We start from the raw sequence: 14,278 nt of genomic DNA, 5'->3' as shown, positions 1-14,278 counted from the left end.
ATCTTTATCCACATATTGGTCTCAGCTCACCGTGTCCCACCATGTTCCTTCACTGAAATAGGTCATCATATTTTTTCTATTGAAATATTTGCTTGGATAAGCTGTGCTGTGCCTTGTAAATCATGAGATGCTGAGGTTTTCTCTATGCATTTGAGTGGAGAATGAAGTCTAGTTTAAATCTAATCCTTGTCCCTACTCAGCACCAAGTAGACAGAAGACAGCACAAGAGAGACAACTTAAAGATTTCTTTTTGTGCTTGGTAACCTCATGCCCTAGGAGAACTTTCTTGAACAAAACTGTTATGAAAAGTCCACACCCCTTCAAACAACTGGCAGTTCATTCCACCAGAAGAGCCTTGGCAATGGGCATTTAATCAAAGTTCTTCTCTTTATGATTAATTGTTCTGTCTTATATTGCTTCCAGAAAACCAAGTTGTTAAGATAGTTATCCATTCCCTGCACGTACCTTGAACTATCAGCTTCAGAAGTATGGTTCTGGGTGCTTTTAAGTGATCTCTTTGAAATGTTTCCATTACCTTTTAGTCTCAGAGGGAATGTGGAGAGGGAGTTTAAGAAAAAGAGAGAAAAAAGAACATTTCCTCAGGTAGCTTTTTTTATTTATTAATGTATTTTCTTCCATATCATCATTGCAGTAGTTTAACAAGCTTACTTTTGCTCCTCCGGTTCTTTAGGTGTATATATAAATGAGTGCATAATTAGCTACATCATATGATTGTGTCTTCTGTAGGTTCTGTGAAGGTGCTACCCCCTCATCTTGCTGCATGTTCACAGAATAAAAAAGCCATGCATGAACTTGCCCTCATGAAAGGCAACACTGAAACTATCATCTTTTTCAACTGAAAATCTCAAATAAATTAGGCTTTAGAATAAAGCCCTTTGGGATTCAGTTAAATCCCAGCATTGTTTGTAGAGATATGTGAGAATCCTCAGTAATCAGCTGAACCAAATCTGAACTGTTCGGGGTTATTTATCAAAGTTGGAATTTTAGAGATATGTGAGCTTTTTTTAGACCTCGAATGAAATCACAACTTAAATGGTTTCTAATTTAAGAAAAACTAGAATGGAAGAAACTAGAATCAGTGAAGTGGGGGTTAAGAACCCGAAAACTCAAATTGATCTAGTTTTGTGGGAAAAAAAATTGAATTGCTCAAATTGATCGAGTTTTTGAACAAAACCCTCCGAAAAAAACTGGAACATCATGAAGGCTATTAACATCTTCAAATGGTTCAAGGGACCTCTGCCATTGACTTCTACATGACAGACAGATTTTAGATGGTGTATTTTCAATTTGAAGCTATTTACAGGGTTAGGGTATAATAAATCTTGAAAATTCAATTTTTTTTTTAACCTGAAAACTCTAATTTTTAATTACATTTTTAATAAATCTGCCCCTTAATGTCATGCTTTTTTAAAGTAATGGACAGTAAAAAACAGGAATTATCCTTAACAGAGGATGCATTTTTATATTATGCATCCTCACATTTGAATATGCAAATAAGAGTTTGGGTTTGGTTTGAATTCTTTTGCAGAGGATTTGTTATTCAACCTAATCCAGAATAAAGTAAAAAATTACAAAAGAATACAGAGAAAAATCTTCTGAAGAATGGGCTCAGTGGTCTATGTTTTGCTGATCCCTGAATTCCCTTTTTAAATGTTCAGCAGCTCTGTATACAGGTATGGGATCCGTTATCTGGAAACCGATTATCCAGAAAGTTCCGAATTACGGAAAGGCCGTCTCCCATAGACTCCATTATAATCAAATAATCCAAATTTTAAAAAAGGATTTCCTTTTTCTCTGTAATAATAAAACAGTACCTTGTACTTGATCCAAACTCAGATATAATTAATCCTTATTGGAAGCAGAACCAGCCTAGTTTATATGATTTTCTAGTAGACTTAAGGTGGGAAGATTCAAATTACGGAAAGACCCGTTATCCTGAAAGCCCCAGATCCTGAGCATTCTGGATAATAGGTCCCATACCGTACATGAGGGGTGGTGACAAGTAGGAAGTGCAGTCAGCAGACAGACCCTAGACACAAGCATTCTTTCAAGGGGCACTTTGTCGCCCTTAGTGGCCCTAGTACTCTTGCACTTGTGTCTGGGGTCTCTGTAAATGACCCAGACTAAATCCTGCAATAAAAGTAAGTTAGAACCTTTTAAAATTTAGAGAATACATTTGGGAATATGGTCAGTTTCACAAATATATACTGTATTTCCCTTCAAAGAAGTGCAAAAAGCTAACTTAAAGTTAATGTCAGTAAAAAAAAACACCATACCTGTAGTTTAGGCATGTGGGGATATCTTCACATTCTCTCTCCTCATACAGGGTATCTGGGCATTCCTGCCCTCCATACTCAGCATCTTGGATCACTGTTCTGTACCGGGACTGCTTTACAGAGGTGGCATTGCCTAAAATATTATTCACATAAAGGCAATGTGAGCATAAGAATATATAGTCATTAATAGTCAATTCCAAATATTTTTCCCATGACCTATATTTGGGTATGGGTCTCCAGACATCTTTATCCCTGTGCTGTTTCTGCTCCATGTATTCACAAACAAGCGGGGCCTCACAAAGCAGCACTTGTATGTAGAACCCATTAGGTTGTACAACTCATGTACAACTGAAGCCAGCCATGCTTAGTCTCTTCCTAAAACCTGCTTTACTCTACTTGACCAAGGGTCATTTCTAAAAGCATAAGATCCGGTATCCAAAAACCCACTATCCAGAAACCTCAGAATTACAGGAAGGCCATCTCCCATAGACTCAATTTTAATTAAATATTTTAAAATTGTTTACATTATTTCCCTTTTCTCTGTAATAATTAAACAGTGCCTTCTACTTGATCCCAGTTAAGATATCAATCCTTATTGGAAGCAAAACAATCATATTGGGTTTATTTAATGTTTAATTGATTTTTTTAGTCAATATATGTTATGGAGATCCAGGTCCCAAGTATTGGAGATAATTGGTCCCATACCGGTACAATAAAACCAAGAAAGCTAGTAGCAGTTCCACTAACCCATACCATCCAATCACTAGATCATGTTGACATTAAGACTTAATGTGGCAATGCCCCACTAAAGAAAGTCTAAGATTTCTTTCTCAAATGGCATTTAAGTTTATTCTGCTCATGTTTACAGCCCTGAAAAATAAATACAATTCCACTCAACAATGGGGATTCAAAATACTAATTGTTCTCATTTGGAGTAGCAGGTGTTGGAATAAAATATGCCTGACTTATGGGTTTTATTTCATAAATGTAAACGAACAGATCATTATGAGCTGAATTAGTGTTAATTTATTCCAGCACTGATGTTCCAATAAAAATTGCAGATGGTTAAAAAAAATTCAGAAATCGCTTTCCAAATGTAAAAATCAGACAGTCCCTGGTAAGGTATCTCTCTTAACAAATATAGCCATCTGTGCTAGAATAACAGCATTCATTGTCCTTTATTTATATAGTGCTGATATATTATAAATCACTTTACAGAGATTGTTCGTCATTTATATCGGTCCCTGCCCCAGTGGAGCTTACAGTCTATGTTCCCTATCTAGTACACTAGGGCCAATTAACATACTAATGGGCTTTGGTACAGTGGGGATGCACTAACCCATTATTATTATCATTACTGTTGTGTTATTGTCATAATTTTATAGCACTTGCAGTTTAGCATAAACTCAACAGAAGAAATGTTTCAATCTCCCATAATAAAGCTTGGGTTTCACCAGTTTTGCAATGGAGAAATAAAGGCAGCATAGAACTGTATATAATAGTCTGTTTATAAATATTCTACTTTTGGACCACGACTATATGGAAGTGCATGAATAACAGCCCATGAAACATTTGTAGGAGCTGTAATTAATCACAGCTACAGTACCTACATAGACATTGTCCATTGCTAATGTATTTTGAGTGGGATTTAAATACTTAAAATACTATCTTATTGCATTGCCTGCATGCTGAGATATGATTTCTGCATAATGACAAACTTCAGTGAAGCTTTCAATGACAATGGCTCAGACTGCCTCCTAATTTTCTTCTAACTGCTATTCTCTCTTGTCTTAGGAGCTAATTATTCTTCAAGTTATGTTGTGAACTTCTTGCTCCTTTTCATCTTATTATAATGTCCAGTTCTGTGTCTAGAGGTGAGACAAACTATTGTGTGGCACAGCATTTCCATAGCAGCTGCAAAGGAACAAAGGTGCCGTCTACAATGTATATTGTAAGATGAATTTAACTCTTTGATCCTAGTTACTGCAGTAATGATCACCCCAAATGTCTCTAAATGCTGGAACTATAATGGTCTGAATGTTTAGCTACAGAAAAGTATTAAATCAGGAGCTCAATTTCCCATTTAATAAGGACTTACCAGGTAGGCATGATGTTGGGCAATGGGTCCATTCACTAAAAAGGGTGACAATACAGTCTTTTTTGCATGGGAGGAGACAGGGACAGATTGTTTCAGGTTTTGTAGCCTCATGACATCTGTAAATAAAGGAATGAATAAGTCAACTAGACTCACTCATACTGTGAGAGTTCAATTAGAAATGGGAATACAAATGCAAAACATAAAATTGCAGACATTTGCAAACTGTTTACAGAAAAAAAGAAAACATCTTTTTCCCAATATTTATGCCTAATCCTAATGCCTAAATTCGTCTAAATGTCTAAATTAGGTGCCAGGTGCAAAGAACAGAATACACAGATGCAAGGTTTTGCAGATGAACACAGCCCACACTCCAGATGGAGGAAAGTCAGAACAATAATATTTTTTCAAGAAACCTCCCTAGTGAGCACTATGCCCATTGCATTTGGAGGGAACTTCTGGTACAGGTGGCATGCTAATAATGCGAGTGCCCCAGATTTCTCATTAAAAGTTTGGTTCACCTTTAAAGGGATTCTGTCATATGTTTTTTTTGTATTGGTTATTAGTGCTGCTCCAGCAGAATTCTGCACTGAAATCTGTTTTCAAAAAGAGCAAACTGATTTTTTTTATATTTAATTTTGAATTTTGACATGGGGCTAGACATATTACCAGTTTCCCAGGTGCCCCCGTTCATGTGACTTGTGCTCTGATAAACTTCAATCACTTTTTGCTGCTGCACTGCAAGTTGGAGTGATATCACCCACAGTAGCCCATCCACAGAATAATGAGAATGCAACAAGAAAATACCTCTCTGACACAAGAGGTACATATGAGTATAGGACTCAATAGTAAAAATCCAATATTACAGCTAACAATATACTATTTGGTTGAATTTTTTTTAATCAACTTCCGCCACCTTCTTTTTTAAGTCTGCTCTAGTGCACTGCTTTTTCCATTTGATAAGAAAGCAACACAAGGTGGGGAAGCAAGGAGACTTCAGCATTACATTATTACTCTTAGTCACAAAAATGACAGAAATCTATTATCGTGAAAGCGAGTATGGGTACAGGCATGCGGAGAGGAATGAATGATGGAACAGACAAGTTGACACCAGGAGGTGGGAGAACTGAATGGGAGGCAGAGGTGAAGAGGGAAGCATAGGGACAAATACAGTGAGTCAGAGAGAATAGAAATGTAGTGACAGGGATGGTTATAAGTCAAACAGAGATACTTTATTAGATGTACAAGAAAGAAAAAGTCAGGCAGAGTATCATTTAGGTTAGTGCTACACAGGGGCTGAAATTGGGCTGCTGAAATACGCAGGCTGAAGCTCTCTCTTACGTTCTTTCACCAAAATCAGCCACGTGTGCCCACACCTGAGCCGACACAACAGTTGCTGGTGCAGGCAGGAGAGGAGGCTAATGCCCACGTAGGGGCTGATTTTTGCCCTGCCCATTTCAGTAGCCCAATTTCAGCCCATTAGAGCAAGGAAAGGCAACTAGGGTTGCCACCTGATGGTTGATTCCAATTTTAGTAATAGGGAAAAAAGATAAATCTAAAGGAAGGCTGGTATTTTTTCAAGAAAAGGTGGAAACCCTAAAGGCAACAGGGTATATGTATGTTACTTTCAGCTATGGCATTAAAGGGGTTGTATAGAGTGATATTCTGAGATAATTTGCAATTGGTTTTCATTTTTTATTATTTGTGGGGTTTGAGTTATTTAGCTTGTTTTTATTCAGCAGTTCACCAGTTTGCAATTTTTAGCAATCTGGTTGCTAGGGTCCAAATTGCACTAACAACCATGCATTGATTTAAATATGTGAGTGGAATATCAATAGGAGAGGGCATACATAGATGATTAATAAATAAAAGATGAGTAATAAAAACTATCAATAACAATTAATTTGTAGCTGTACAGAATATTTGTTTTTTAGATGGGGTCAGTGACCACCATCAGAAAGCTGGAAAGAGTAGATGAAGGAAGAAGGCAAACCAGTCAAAAACTATAAAAGAAAACATGAAGACCAATTGAAAGTTGCTTAGAATAAGCCATTCTATAACATTCTAAAAGTAAGGCGAACCACCCCCTTTAAAACAGCATTACCATGTGATTCTTTGAGCACAAGTCTGTTGCACCTACTGACACAGCCCATTGTGGGAACACTAGAATTACTGCCACATACAGGTAAAAGTAGCTTGAGGGTCCTCTTGTGTCTATCAGCACACTGGCTTCATAACAGGCACTCAGTGCAACAATGTGGAAGTGAAAGGAGCATGTTTGGCAATAACTACACAATAGCATCAATACTCACAACATCACACTTGCATTCGTAAATGAGCCCAAATGAGAGGAGTTACAGAATTCACCATATTTAAGATTATGAATATTTTTTGTGAATATGGAAGCAGAAATAGCAATGTCAGGCAAAAACAAAACAGAGTATTCTTATTAGAGAATTCTGCTGTATCTATAATTAAACATGAGTCACCTGCCTTATAAAGAAAGGGCTACAGTAAGATAATTTTAAGATGTTTATAAAGGTCCACTTTAAATACTGAGTCACCCCATTACCCTTAGATCCCCCACCTTATCTTCTTATACTTTCTATCATCCCCTGTAATCTTACCCCTGTTTTTCTTTGAATCTTTTTATTATTATTTTTATACCAGTAGCCTTGAAAGCCTTGCATTCAGGCTGCCATGAAAGGTGCTCGGCAGTAGCTCAAACCAAGATAACTGAGCATTATAATTGTCTTTTATTTATGAACCTACTTTAGCTCTCAGGGGTTGGAATAGACTTACAGACCAACAAATAAAACACATTAGAAAAGTACATATAGATAAAAGACTCAACAGAGATCTTAAAGGACCACTGTACCTTCATATTAGATTTTTCTCATTGATTTGTCTTGTTTTATTCTACCTGTAGGAAACTAATCAAAGCTAACTGCTGATTGGTTGCTATGGGTTTTTGCACTAGGCAGAATTGCCTTTATGGCCCCCACATTGCAATGTTATATATTACCTTTAAAATTATTTCCATTATATTCCTGCATGCCAGACTCTGTATACAAAGAAATATCAATGCAAGACCCACAGCTAGAGTCGCCTTCCAGGCCCTAGATGGCATCTGGAAAATTTTTATTATGAATTTTTGTTTTCACCTTAAGCCTCTGCAACACCTTACTGAATTTCAATGGAACCATTGTGATTGGATGTCTGTGACTTTACTACCCTTCAAGGGTTCAAATGCTGGGGAATTCCCTACCATTCCCTACCATCGGATGAGAGGTGAAACGTTTAAGAAAATTCCAAATGTCCAGTTGCCTTTGACGTAATTCTGCTAGATACTGTACATTAGCTAGACCTTGCTTCATGCTTGTGAAAGCAGGTCTGGATATCAGTCACCCTTATGGACCTAGCCTTGCCCTGTACTAAGCACAGTTCTGCAAGTACAACCCCATCATTTTACTATTACACTTTACATAGAGGGATGCCATGAGTTATGCCAGTATAGGCATTCTCATATACAGGTATAGGACCCAGAATGCTTGGGACCTGGTTTTCCAAATAAGGGGTATTTCTGTAATTTGGATCTCCATACACATTAAACACAATAGGATTGTTCTGCTTGAAAAGGACATTTAATTAAGACCAAGTACAAGGTACTGTTTTATTATTACAGAATAAAGGGAAATCATTTTTAAAAATTTTAATTATTTGATTACAATGGGATCTAGGGGAGATGGCCTTCCCATAATTCTGAGCTTTCTAGATAACAGGTTTCCAGTGTATTGGATCCCATACCTGTACTAAGCACAATTCAGCAGGAATAAAATGGTCCTTTACAATCTAGATTTAATTTGTGCTGGGAGTTTAAATTGAACAATAGCAGGGGGCTGCATGTTGGACATCCTTAATCTGGAAATAGAGAAATATGCTCTATCATTACATTAAATTTATAAAATTGGGTTCCTGTATGGTGGCATAATTGCTGAATTGCCACTGCTTTCCATGCCCGAGCACTTAAAGCTATGTGTTTTATACCGCAGCCTTGACTCACTAAATGCATTGCAGAAAAGCCTGTCACCTTCTTTATTACTGTAATTCTCTATCTAGCAATAAGGAATCATTTAAGGGATAGTAACTTTTCCTTTCCACAGACACAGCAATTACCTTAATGGTTGTACATACAGTGCAGTTTTCCTCAACAAAAATAAGGATAGAAACATTGAAAATTAATCCACACACGTCATTTGTAATCTATTAAATTATAAAACTGCGACTGTAAAAACGACATACAAGTACAGGCTGGGATCTATTAAAAGCTTACCCAAGGGCTGCTGACTGCAACGCTATTAATCACTTTAGGGCTCGTGTATGAAGTACAGAGTTCTAGTGATGAGAAAATTTTTTCGACAGGGACAGATTTGTGGTCACATGCAAGTTGTGACTAAGATTTTCAGAGTGGTGATTGTGTCACTTGCATTGTGCACTAATAATGGCATTATTGTGTAATTCTCTATTGATACAGCGCTTAGTGCAACTTCAGGAAAGTGTTATTGGGCGCAAAAGCCTTTAATAAATGGACTCAATGCACAACGAGTGCATCCTTTTTTCTAAACACTTTTGCTTCTTGATATAAGATAGGGATAATGCATCTTGGGTCGCTGGAGAGACTTTGCCTGTTTATAATTGTGTTTACTCCTGAGTTACTCATATATATCTACTATTATTTTACACTAATATAGAACTAATTCCATTGTTACAAATAAAATTAGCAAATATAAAGTTGTGCACTTCTGACCCTTTATAAGGTTGGACTGGCCTGTCATGAAATCAAGAAGTCTCCTAGTGGGCCCAGGCCCTGGCAGATCCCCTAAAACTTTGCTAGTTGAGGGACTGAAACTTTTCCAACCCGTAAGTGACATCACTCGCATTGCTCTGCTAACATCATTGAAATGTTCTGCGCATGCACACATCGGATTGCGGACTGCAAAGCATCCAAAATTTCTGAAAATCATCAGAAATCGGAGATATGCTTTGAGTTAAGTTTCAATATGTTATAGAATGTTATGGTCTAAGCAACTTTTCAATTGGCCTTTATTTTTTATTTTTTATAGTTCTTGAATTATTTCGCATCTTCATCTGCCTTCTTCTGCCTCTCTTACTCAGTTGTAAATTTAGGCCCTCTGGTATTCATATTGTATTCTCTTATTCAAATGAATGTATGATTGCTAAGGTCATTTGGACCCTAGCAAACTGAAATTGCAAACTGGAGAGCTGCTGAATAAAAAGCTAAATAACTCAGAAAACACATATATAAAAAAAAAATAACCAACTGCAAATTGTCTCAGAATATTATGCTCTACATCATAGTAAAAGTTAATTTAAAGGTAAACAACTCCTTTAAGAGTGACAGGAGACCTAGGGACGAAGTCCAAAATCTGGGGGGGAAGGGTTTGACAGCTCTGCAAATGCCATCAACTCTCTTATGTCTACCACTGTGCTACAGCTACCATATAGTACATTTTATATCTAATGATGCATAGACTGGCCCTACATATCAGGTTCTATCAGGTCCCCTGGTGGGCCTTAGGAGAACCAATTCACACACACACAAATGTTCTACCTGCTGTCCACAATAACTGAATCCACTGCTGGCTGCCAGATGTTTTAGCGCATTCTTTATGTTTTCAAGAGCAAAATAGTCTGCAATACAGTCCATCTGACTTTGCTTTCTTCTTCTGCCAAGCAAATTGCTGTAATCTAAAGTCATTACATCTAGAAGGCAGCCGTGGTCCGTGATGGAGCATTTAGAGTTCAGCGGCTTCCTTATAAAAGCAGCGAGCTTGTTCCTACCATGATCATTTTATCTGCATGAGCAATTTAATCATTTTGTGGAAGGCTCATTTACAAACAACCAAACAAGCATGATATTAAACATTAAAGAGCAAAATAGACTCTTGGAATAAGTTATATTTATCATCCTTTTATGTGTCCTTAAGTAGACAGTAAAGTATGTGAGCCAAGCTATTGTGTGCATAGAGTACCCATTCACTGCCTGTCAGCATTCACACAGTAGTAAGCACCAAAACAAGGGAGGTACAGTATACTGAATGCAAATTATTCTACATAGGCAAGTGCTTGAGTTAAATGGCCAATTAGTAGCTTTCAGCAGGTACAGTGCATTCCAGTAACCTACAGCAGCCAATCAGCAACAGCATCCTACTGGTCCCAACAAGACTGGATTCCTCTATTAAGCCACTGAGAATTTCATGCATGTATGTATAGATATTCGGGGGGGGGGTTGCTATGTGCATATGAAGAGATGTAATAAAGCAGTGTTTCTTAAACCTTTTTTCAAAGGAATCCACATTAATTTGGACAATTTAATTGTCAACCCAAAAACTGGTTCATAACCAGTTATGTTCCACCTTTTAATCATTATTTTCTAGGGAAGGAGAAAAAATAGGTAATTTACCCCAAAGTGCAATTGCTAGAGCACTAAGATATGCAAAAGCAAACCCTAGTGCCTACTTAGCAAGCATTTGCGCCCATAGGTTAGCTGCACTCTAAAATCCGGCAAAAGGTCAGTGGCAGAAGATACTAAAGCATGCAGTAGAGGGCTCTGTGTTTGGCTACACCTCTTGATGATCCATAACTTGTTTGCCCGCATGATGTGCAAGTTAAAAGGTTCCTGCCCTCACCAATACAGATCTGACTAATGCAATCAACACTGTATTCTAGGGACGAGCAATAGGTCTCCACTACCAAACAAATGCATCTTTTTTTGGAATTTAAACACTGGGTTCTACATTGTTAATGTGTTTTAATAACACTTTATTGAAGGTGACCAGTCTGAATAGTAAAGGGGACCCAACCCATAGGTTTTGAAACCCTGATATAAAAGCTCATTTACAAATGCAAGTGTACTGCTGGGCGGCACACAAGGGATACTGAAATTATCAAAAGTCTGGAAGTATCATTAATTCCAGGGTGCCCTTACTAGCATCCAACAGCAGATTTACCTAAAGGTAATATAGGCAGTCAGCCAAAGTTCTTTATTCCTAGGTTACTCTCTGCTGGGGAAAAGGGGTGAGCCCAAACTGGGGAGGATTGGAGTTGTGTGTATCAGAGGCAGAGCCAGCCAGGATACAGTCAAGAGACAAAAGAAATAATTAATTCCCCACTGCTTAGTAGCATTTGGCTTGTTCTATGTGTATTGGACACTAATAGCATAATTGATACCACTTGCTGAAAGTGACACCATTTGAGAAAAGCATGCACCTCAACTTTCTTGATTTGCCAAAATGCATGCAATTTTTTTTAAAGTAAAGTGGCGCCCAAAGCACCTCATATGCCTTTAACCTTAAAAAGTATATATTAGAGGTTAAGAGGATATTCAGTGAGATTGGAAGAAAAGCAGAGTTGGAATGGGATGCTTCTGTCGCAGGGCCCCCTCCAGGTCCCCTGCTGCTGGCTTCCTCCGCCAAGTCGCCCCCCCCCACCACACATGCGCATGTGTGCATGGGTGCACCTTGTATTTGCCGTGACCTACGGCAAGAAGATTAGTGCGGGGAACAGGACTGGCCCAGCAGGGCCCACAAGAGCCCACCAGGTTTTTTCCCGGTGCCCCGCTGGCCCAGTTTCGACCCTGAAGAAAGGATTTCTGACATGGAAGGTTTATTATACTTTAAGGTAGTTATCCCCAACCAGTGGAAACATGTTGCTATCCAACCACTTGGATGGTGCTCCCAGTGGTTGAGTTTCTGGCTTGGAGATAAGTTTTGGTTTCAAAAATACTTGTGCACTGCCAAATAGAGTCTCCTGTAGGCTGACAGTCCACATAGAGGCTACCAAATAGCCAATCACTGCACTTACTTTTGCACCCAGAAAGACTTTTTATGTTTGCTTTACTCCAACTCATCATGAGGGTTAAATCATATGTATAAATGTTTGTTTATACGTATATACATGTGTTTATTTATACAGGTACATATGCTGTATATATGTATATTTGATATTTAAATAAATAACATTAATTGAGCCAGGGAATAATCCACTTACTATGTAGGTCCAGGAAGGAATAATTCCAGTTTATGTTCTAGATGTTATCTGAGTGCACATTACCTTTTGCTGGTGACATAGCCAACATTGCTCTTGACACAGAAGACTTTCCGGGACTGTATCCCCACTCCACATGTGCTGTCCCCTTTCCAGCTGACTGCTGAGGTATTTAATGTTGTTATTAATGGGTCTGCAGAACAGGCACCCCAGCGGGTGCTCTCCCAGTAAAATGTTGAACAGGGATGGTCATTACACAAGCGATATTCATATAATGCCTGGCTAGGCGGACATGGCTTTCCACCTGCAACATAAAGATGTTTTGGTAATATTAATGGATTTAACATCAATATAACATCAAATACTGGCTACATATTAGATTGGTTTGGCCAGTGTATGCAGTTAGCAGTCTATCTGATTGCCTGAAGCACCCTAGTACAGCTTGTAAAAGCAAATCAGAGGCCAAATCTGTTCAGTTTGGCCTACCACGTGCGTAGCCAAGGTGACTACCTCAATCAGTTTGAATATAGAATGAATAGTTTGGTGTCAACTTAACTGCAGAAGCTGGAATCTATGTTCCTCATACAGGTATGGGTTCCCGTTATCCAGAAAGCTCCAAATTACGGAAATCTCCAAATTTTTAAAAATTCACTTTTCTTCGTAATAATAAAACAGAATCTTGTACTTGATCCAAACTAAGATATAATTAAAATATAAAATGATTTCCTTTTTCTCTGTAATAATGAAACTGTACCTTGTACTTGATCCAAACTAAGATGTCCTCAATCCTCATTGGAAGCAAAACCATAGTATTGGGTTTATTTAATGTTTACATGATTTTCTAGTAGACTTAAGAAAACCCCAGGTCCAGAGCATTCTGGATAACAGGTCCCATACCTGTACTTGCATGTCAATAAAAATTCACCCTTTTCAGGATAGAAACAGACAAGAGAAAAGAAGGAGGCAGATGCTAGAAGAGCATATTTACTCCAGGAATGTCAGTGTTGACATCCCAACAGACACAATTTAAAGGGCAGCTTTCAAATAATTGAGACTAAGAACATATACTTCTGTGCCAAGCTGACTAAAGGGCTTATAGTCTGAAGGTCACCAAGAAAAGCTCCACTTGGGTACATTAGCATAAGACAAAGATCTCTGCCGCTTCCTATTTGATGAGGTTTGTCAGTTGCTACAGCACCCTACTGTACTCAGCATTACCTAGGCTCTTCAGATGGAAAGAAAGCATTTTCATCCCAATTACAGTGACCATGTACGTCAGTAGGACAAACCAATTACTTGTTGAAACTTTGCTGTTTTACTAATTACCCCCATTTAGCCTGAAGTCTCTTTTTTTTCTCTCCATCCAAGGACCATGCTGCTTCTGTGCTATTGACTTGCCTCTATTTTTATATTTCAGACACAAATGGCAATCAATCTATTGATTCCAAGTTAATAGGGTAATGCATGGTCAGTATCACTATGTTGTGCATGTTTAAATAGAACAACAATTGGACACATATCAGGAGAAATACAGCATGCTTTGCTACCCGTAAAACCCATTTAAAGCAATCTGAAAGAAGAATTTAGATCATTTGATTACGGTATCAATTTATAAATCATTTGAAGAAGAATAACATCCTTGTACAGTACATTTAAAGTAGAAGATAGGAAACGCCTATGTATACTTTTCAAGAGTTGCTCTCAAAATCCAAGAGAAATAAAAAAGTTGTAGATGCAGTAAAAGGAAGTTTAAAGCAGTGACATTTTACTGGAATGCCACTATTTCCGTAGTATTTCCAAGAACTCAGCTAAATTATCT

The 14,278-nt window shown here is 37.9% G+C and overlaps 1 protein-coding gene across 3 annotated transcripts in view; it reads right to left on the bottom strand.

The window, feature by feature from the left end:
• thsd7b.L (thrombospondin type 1 domain containing 7B L homeolog) overlaps positions 1-14,278 on the bottom strand; it is a 196,712-nt gene that overhangs the window by 78,506 nt on the left and 103,928 nt on the right. For all 3 annotated transcript variants that reach the window (XM_041576036.1, XM_041576037.1, XM_018235749.2), the window contains exons 10-12: positions 12,526-12,763; positions 4,396-4,511; positions 2,298-2,430 (exon numbers count right to left, since the gene is read on the bottom strand). In XM_041576036.1, coding sequence (XP_041431970.1) covers positions 2,298-2,430; positions 4,396-4,511; positions 12,526-12,763 — 487 coding nt within the window. The remainder of the gene's footprint in view (positions 1-2,297; positions 2,431-4,395; positions 4,512-12,525; positions 12,764-14,278) is intronic.

The sequence above is a fragment of the Xenopus laevis genome, chromosome 9_10L (assembly GCF_017654675.1).
Source record: "Xenopus laevis strain J_2021 chromosome 9_10L, Xenopus_laevis_v10.1, whole genome shotgun sequence".
In the NCBI taxonomy this organism is placed as follows: domain Eukaryota; kingdom Metazoa; phylum Chordata; class Amphibia; order Anura; family Pipidae; genus Xenopus; species Xenopus laevis.
This window is presented reverse-complemented; position numbering and strand designations above follow the sequence as displayed.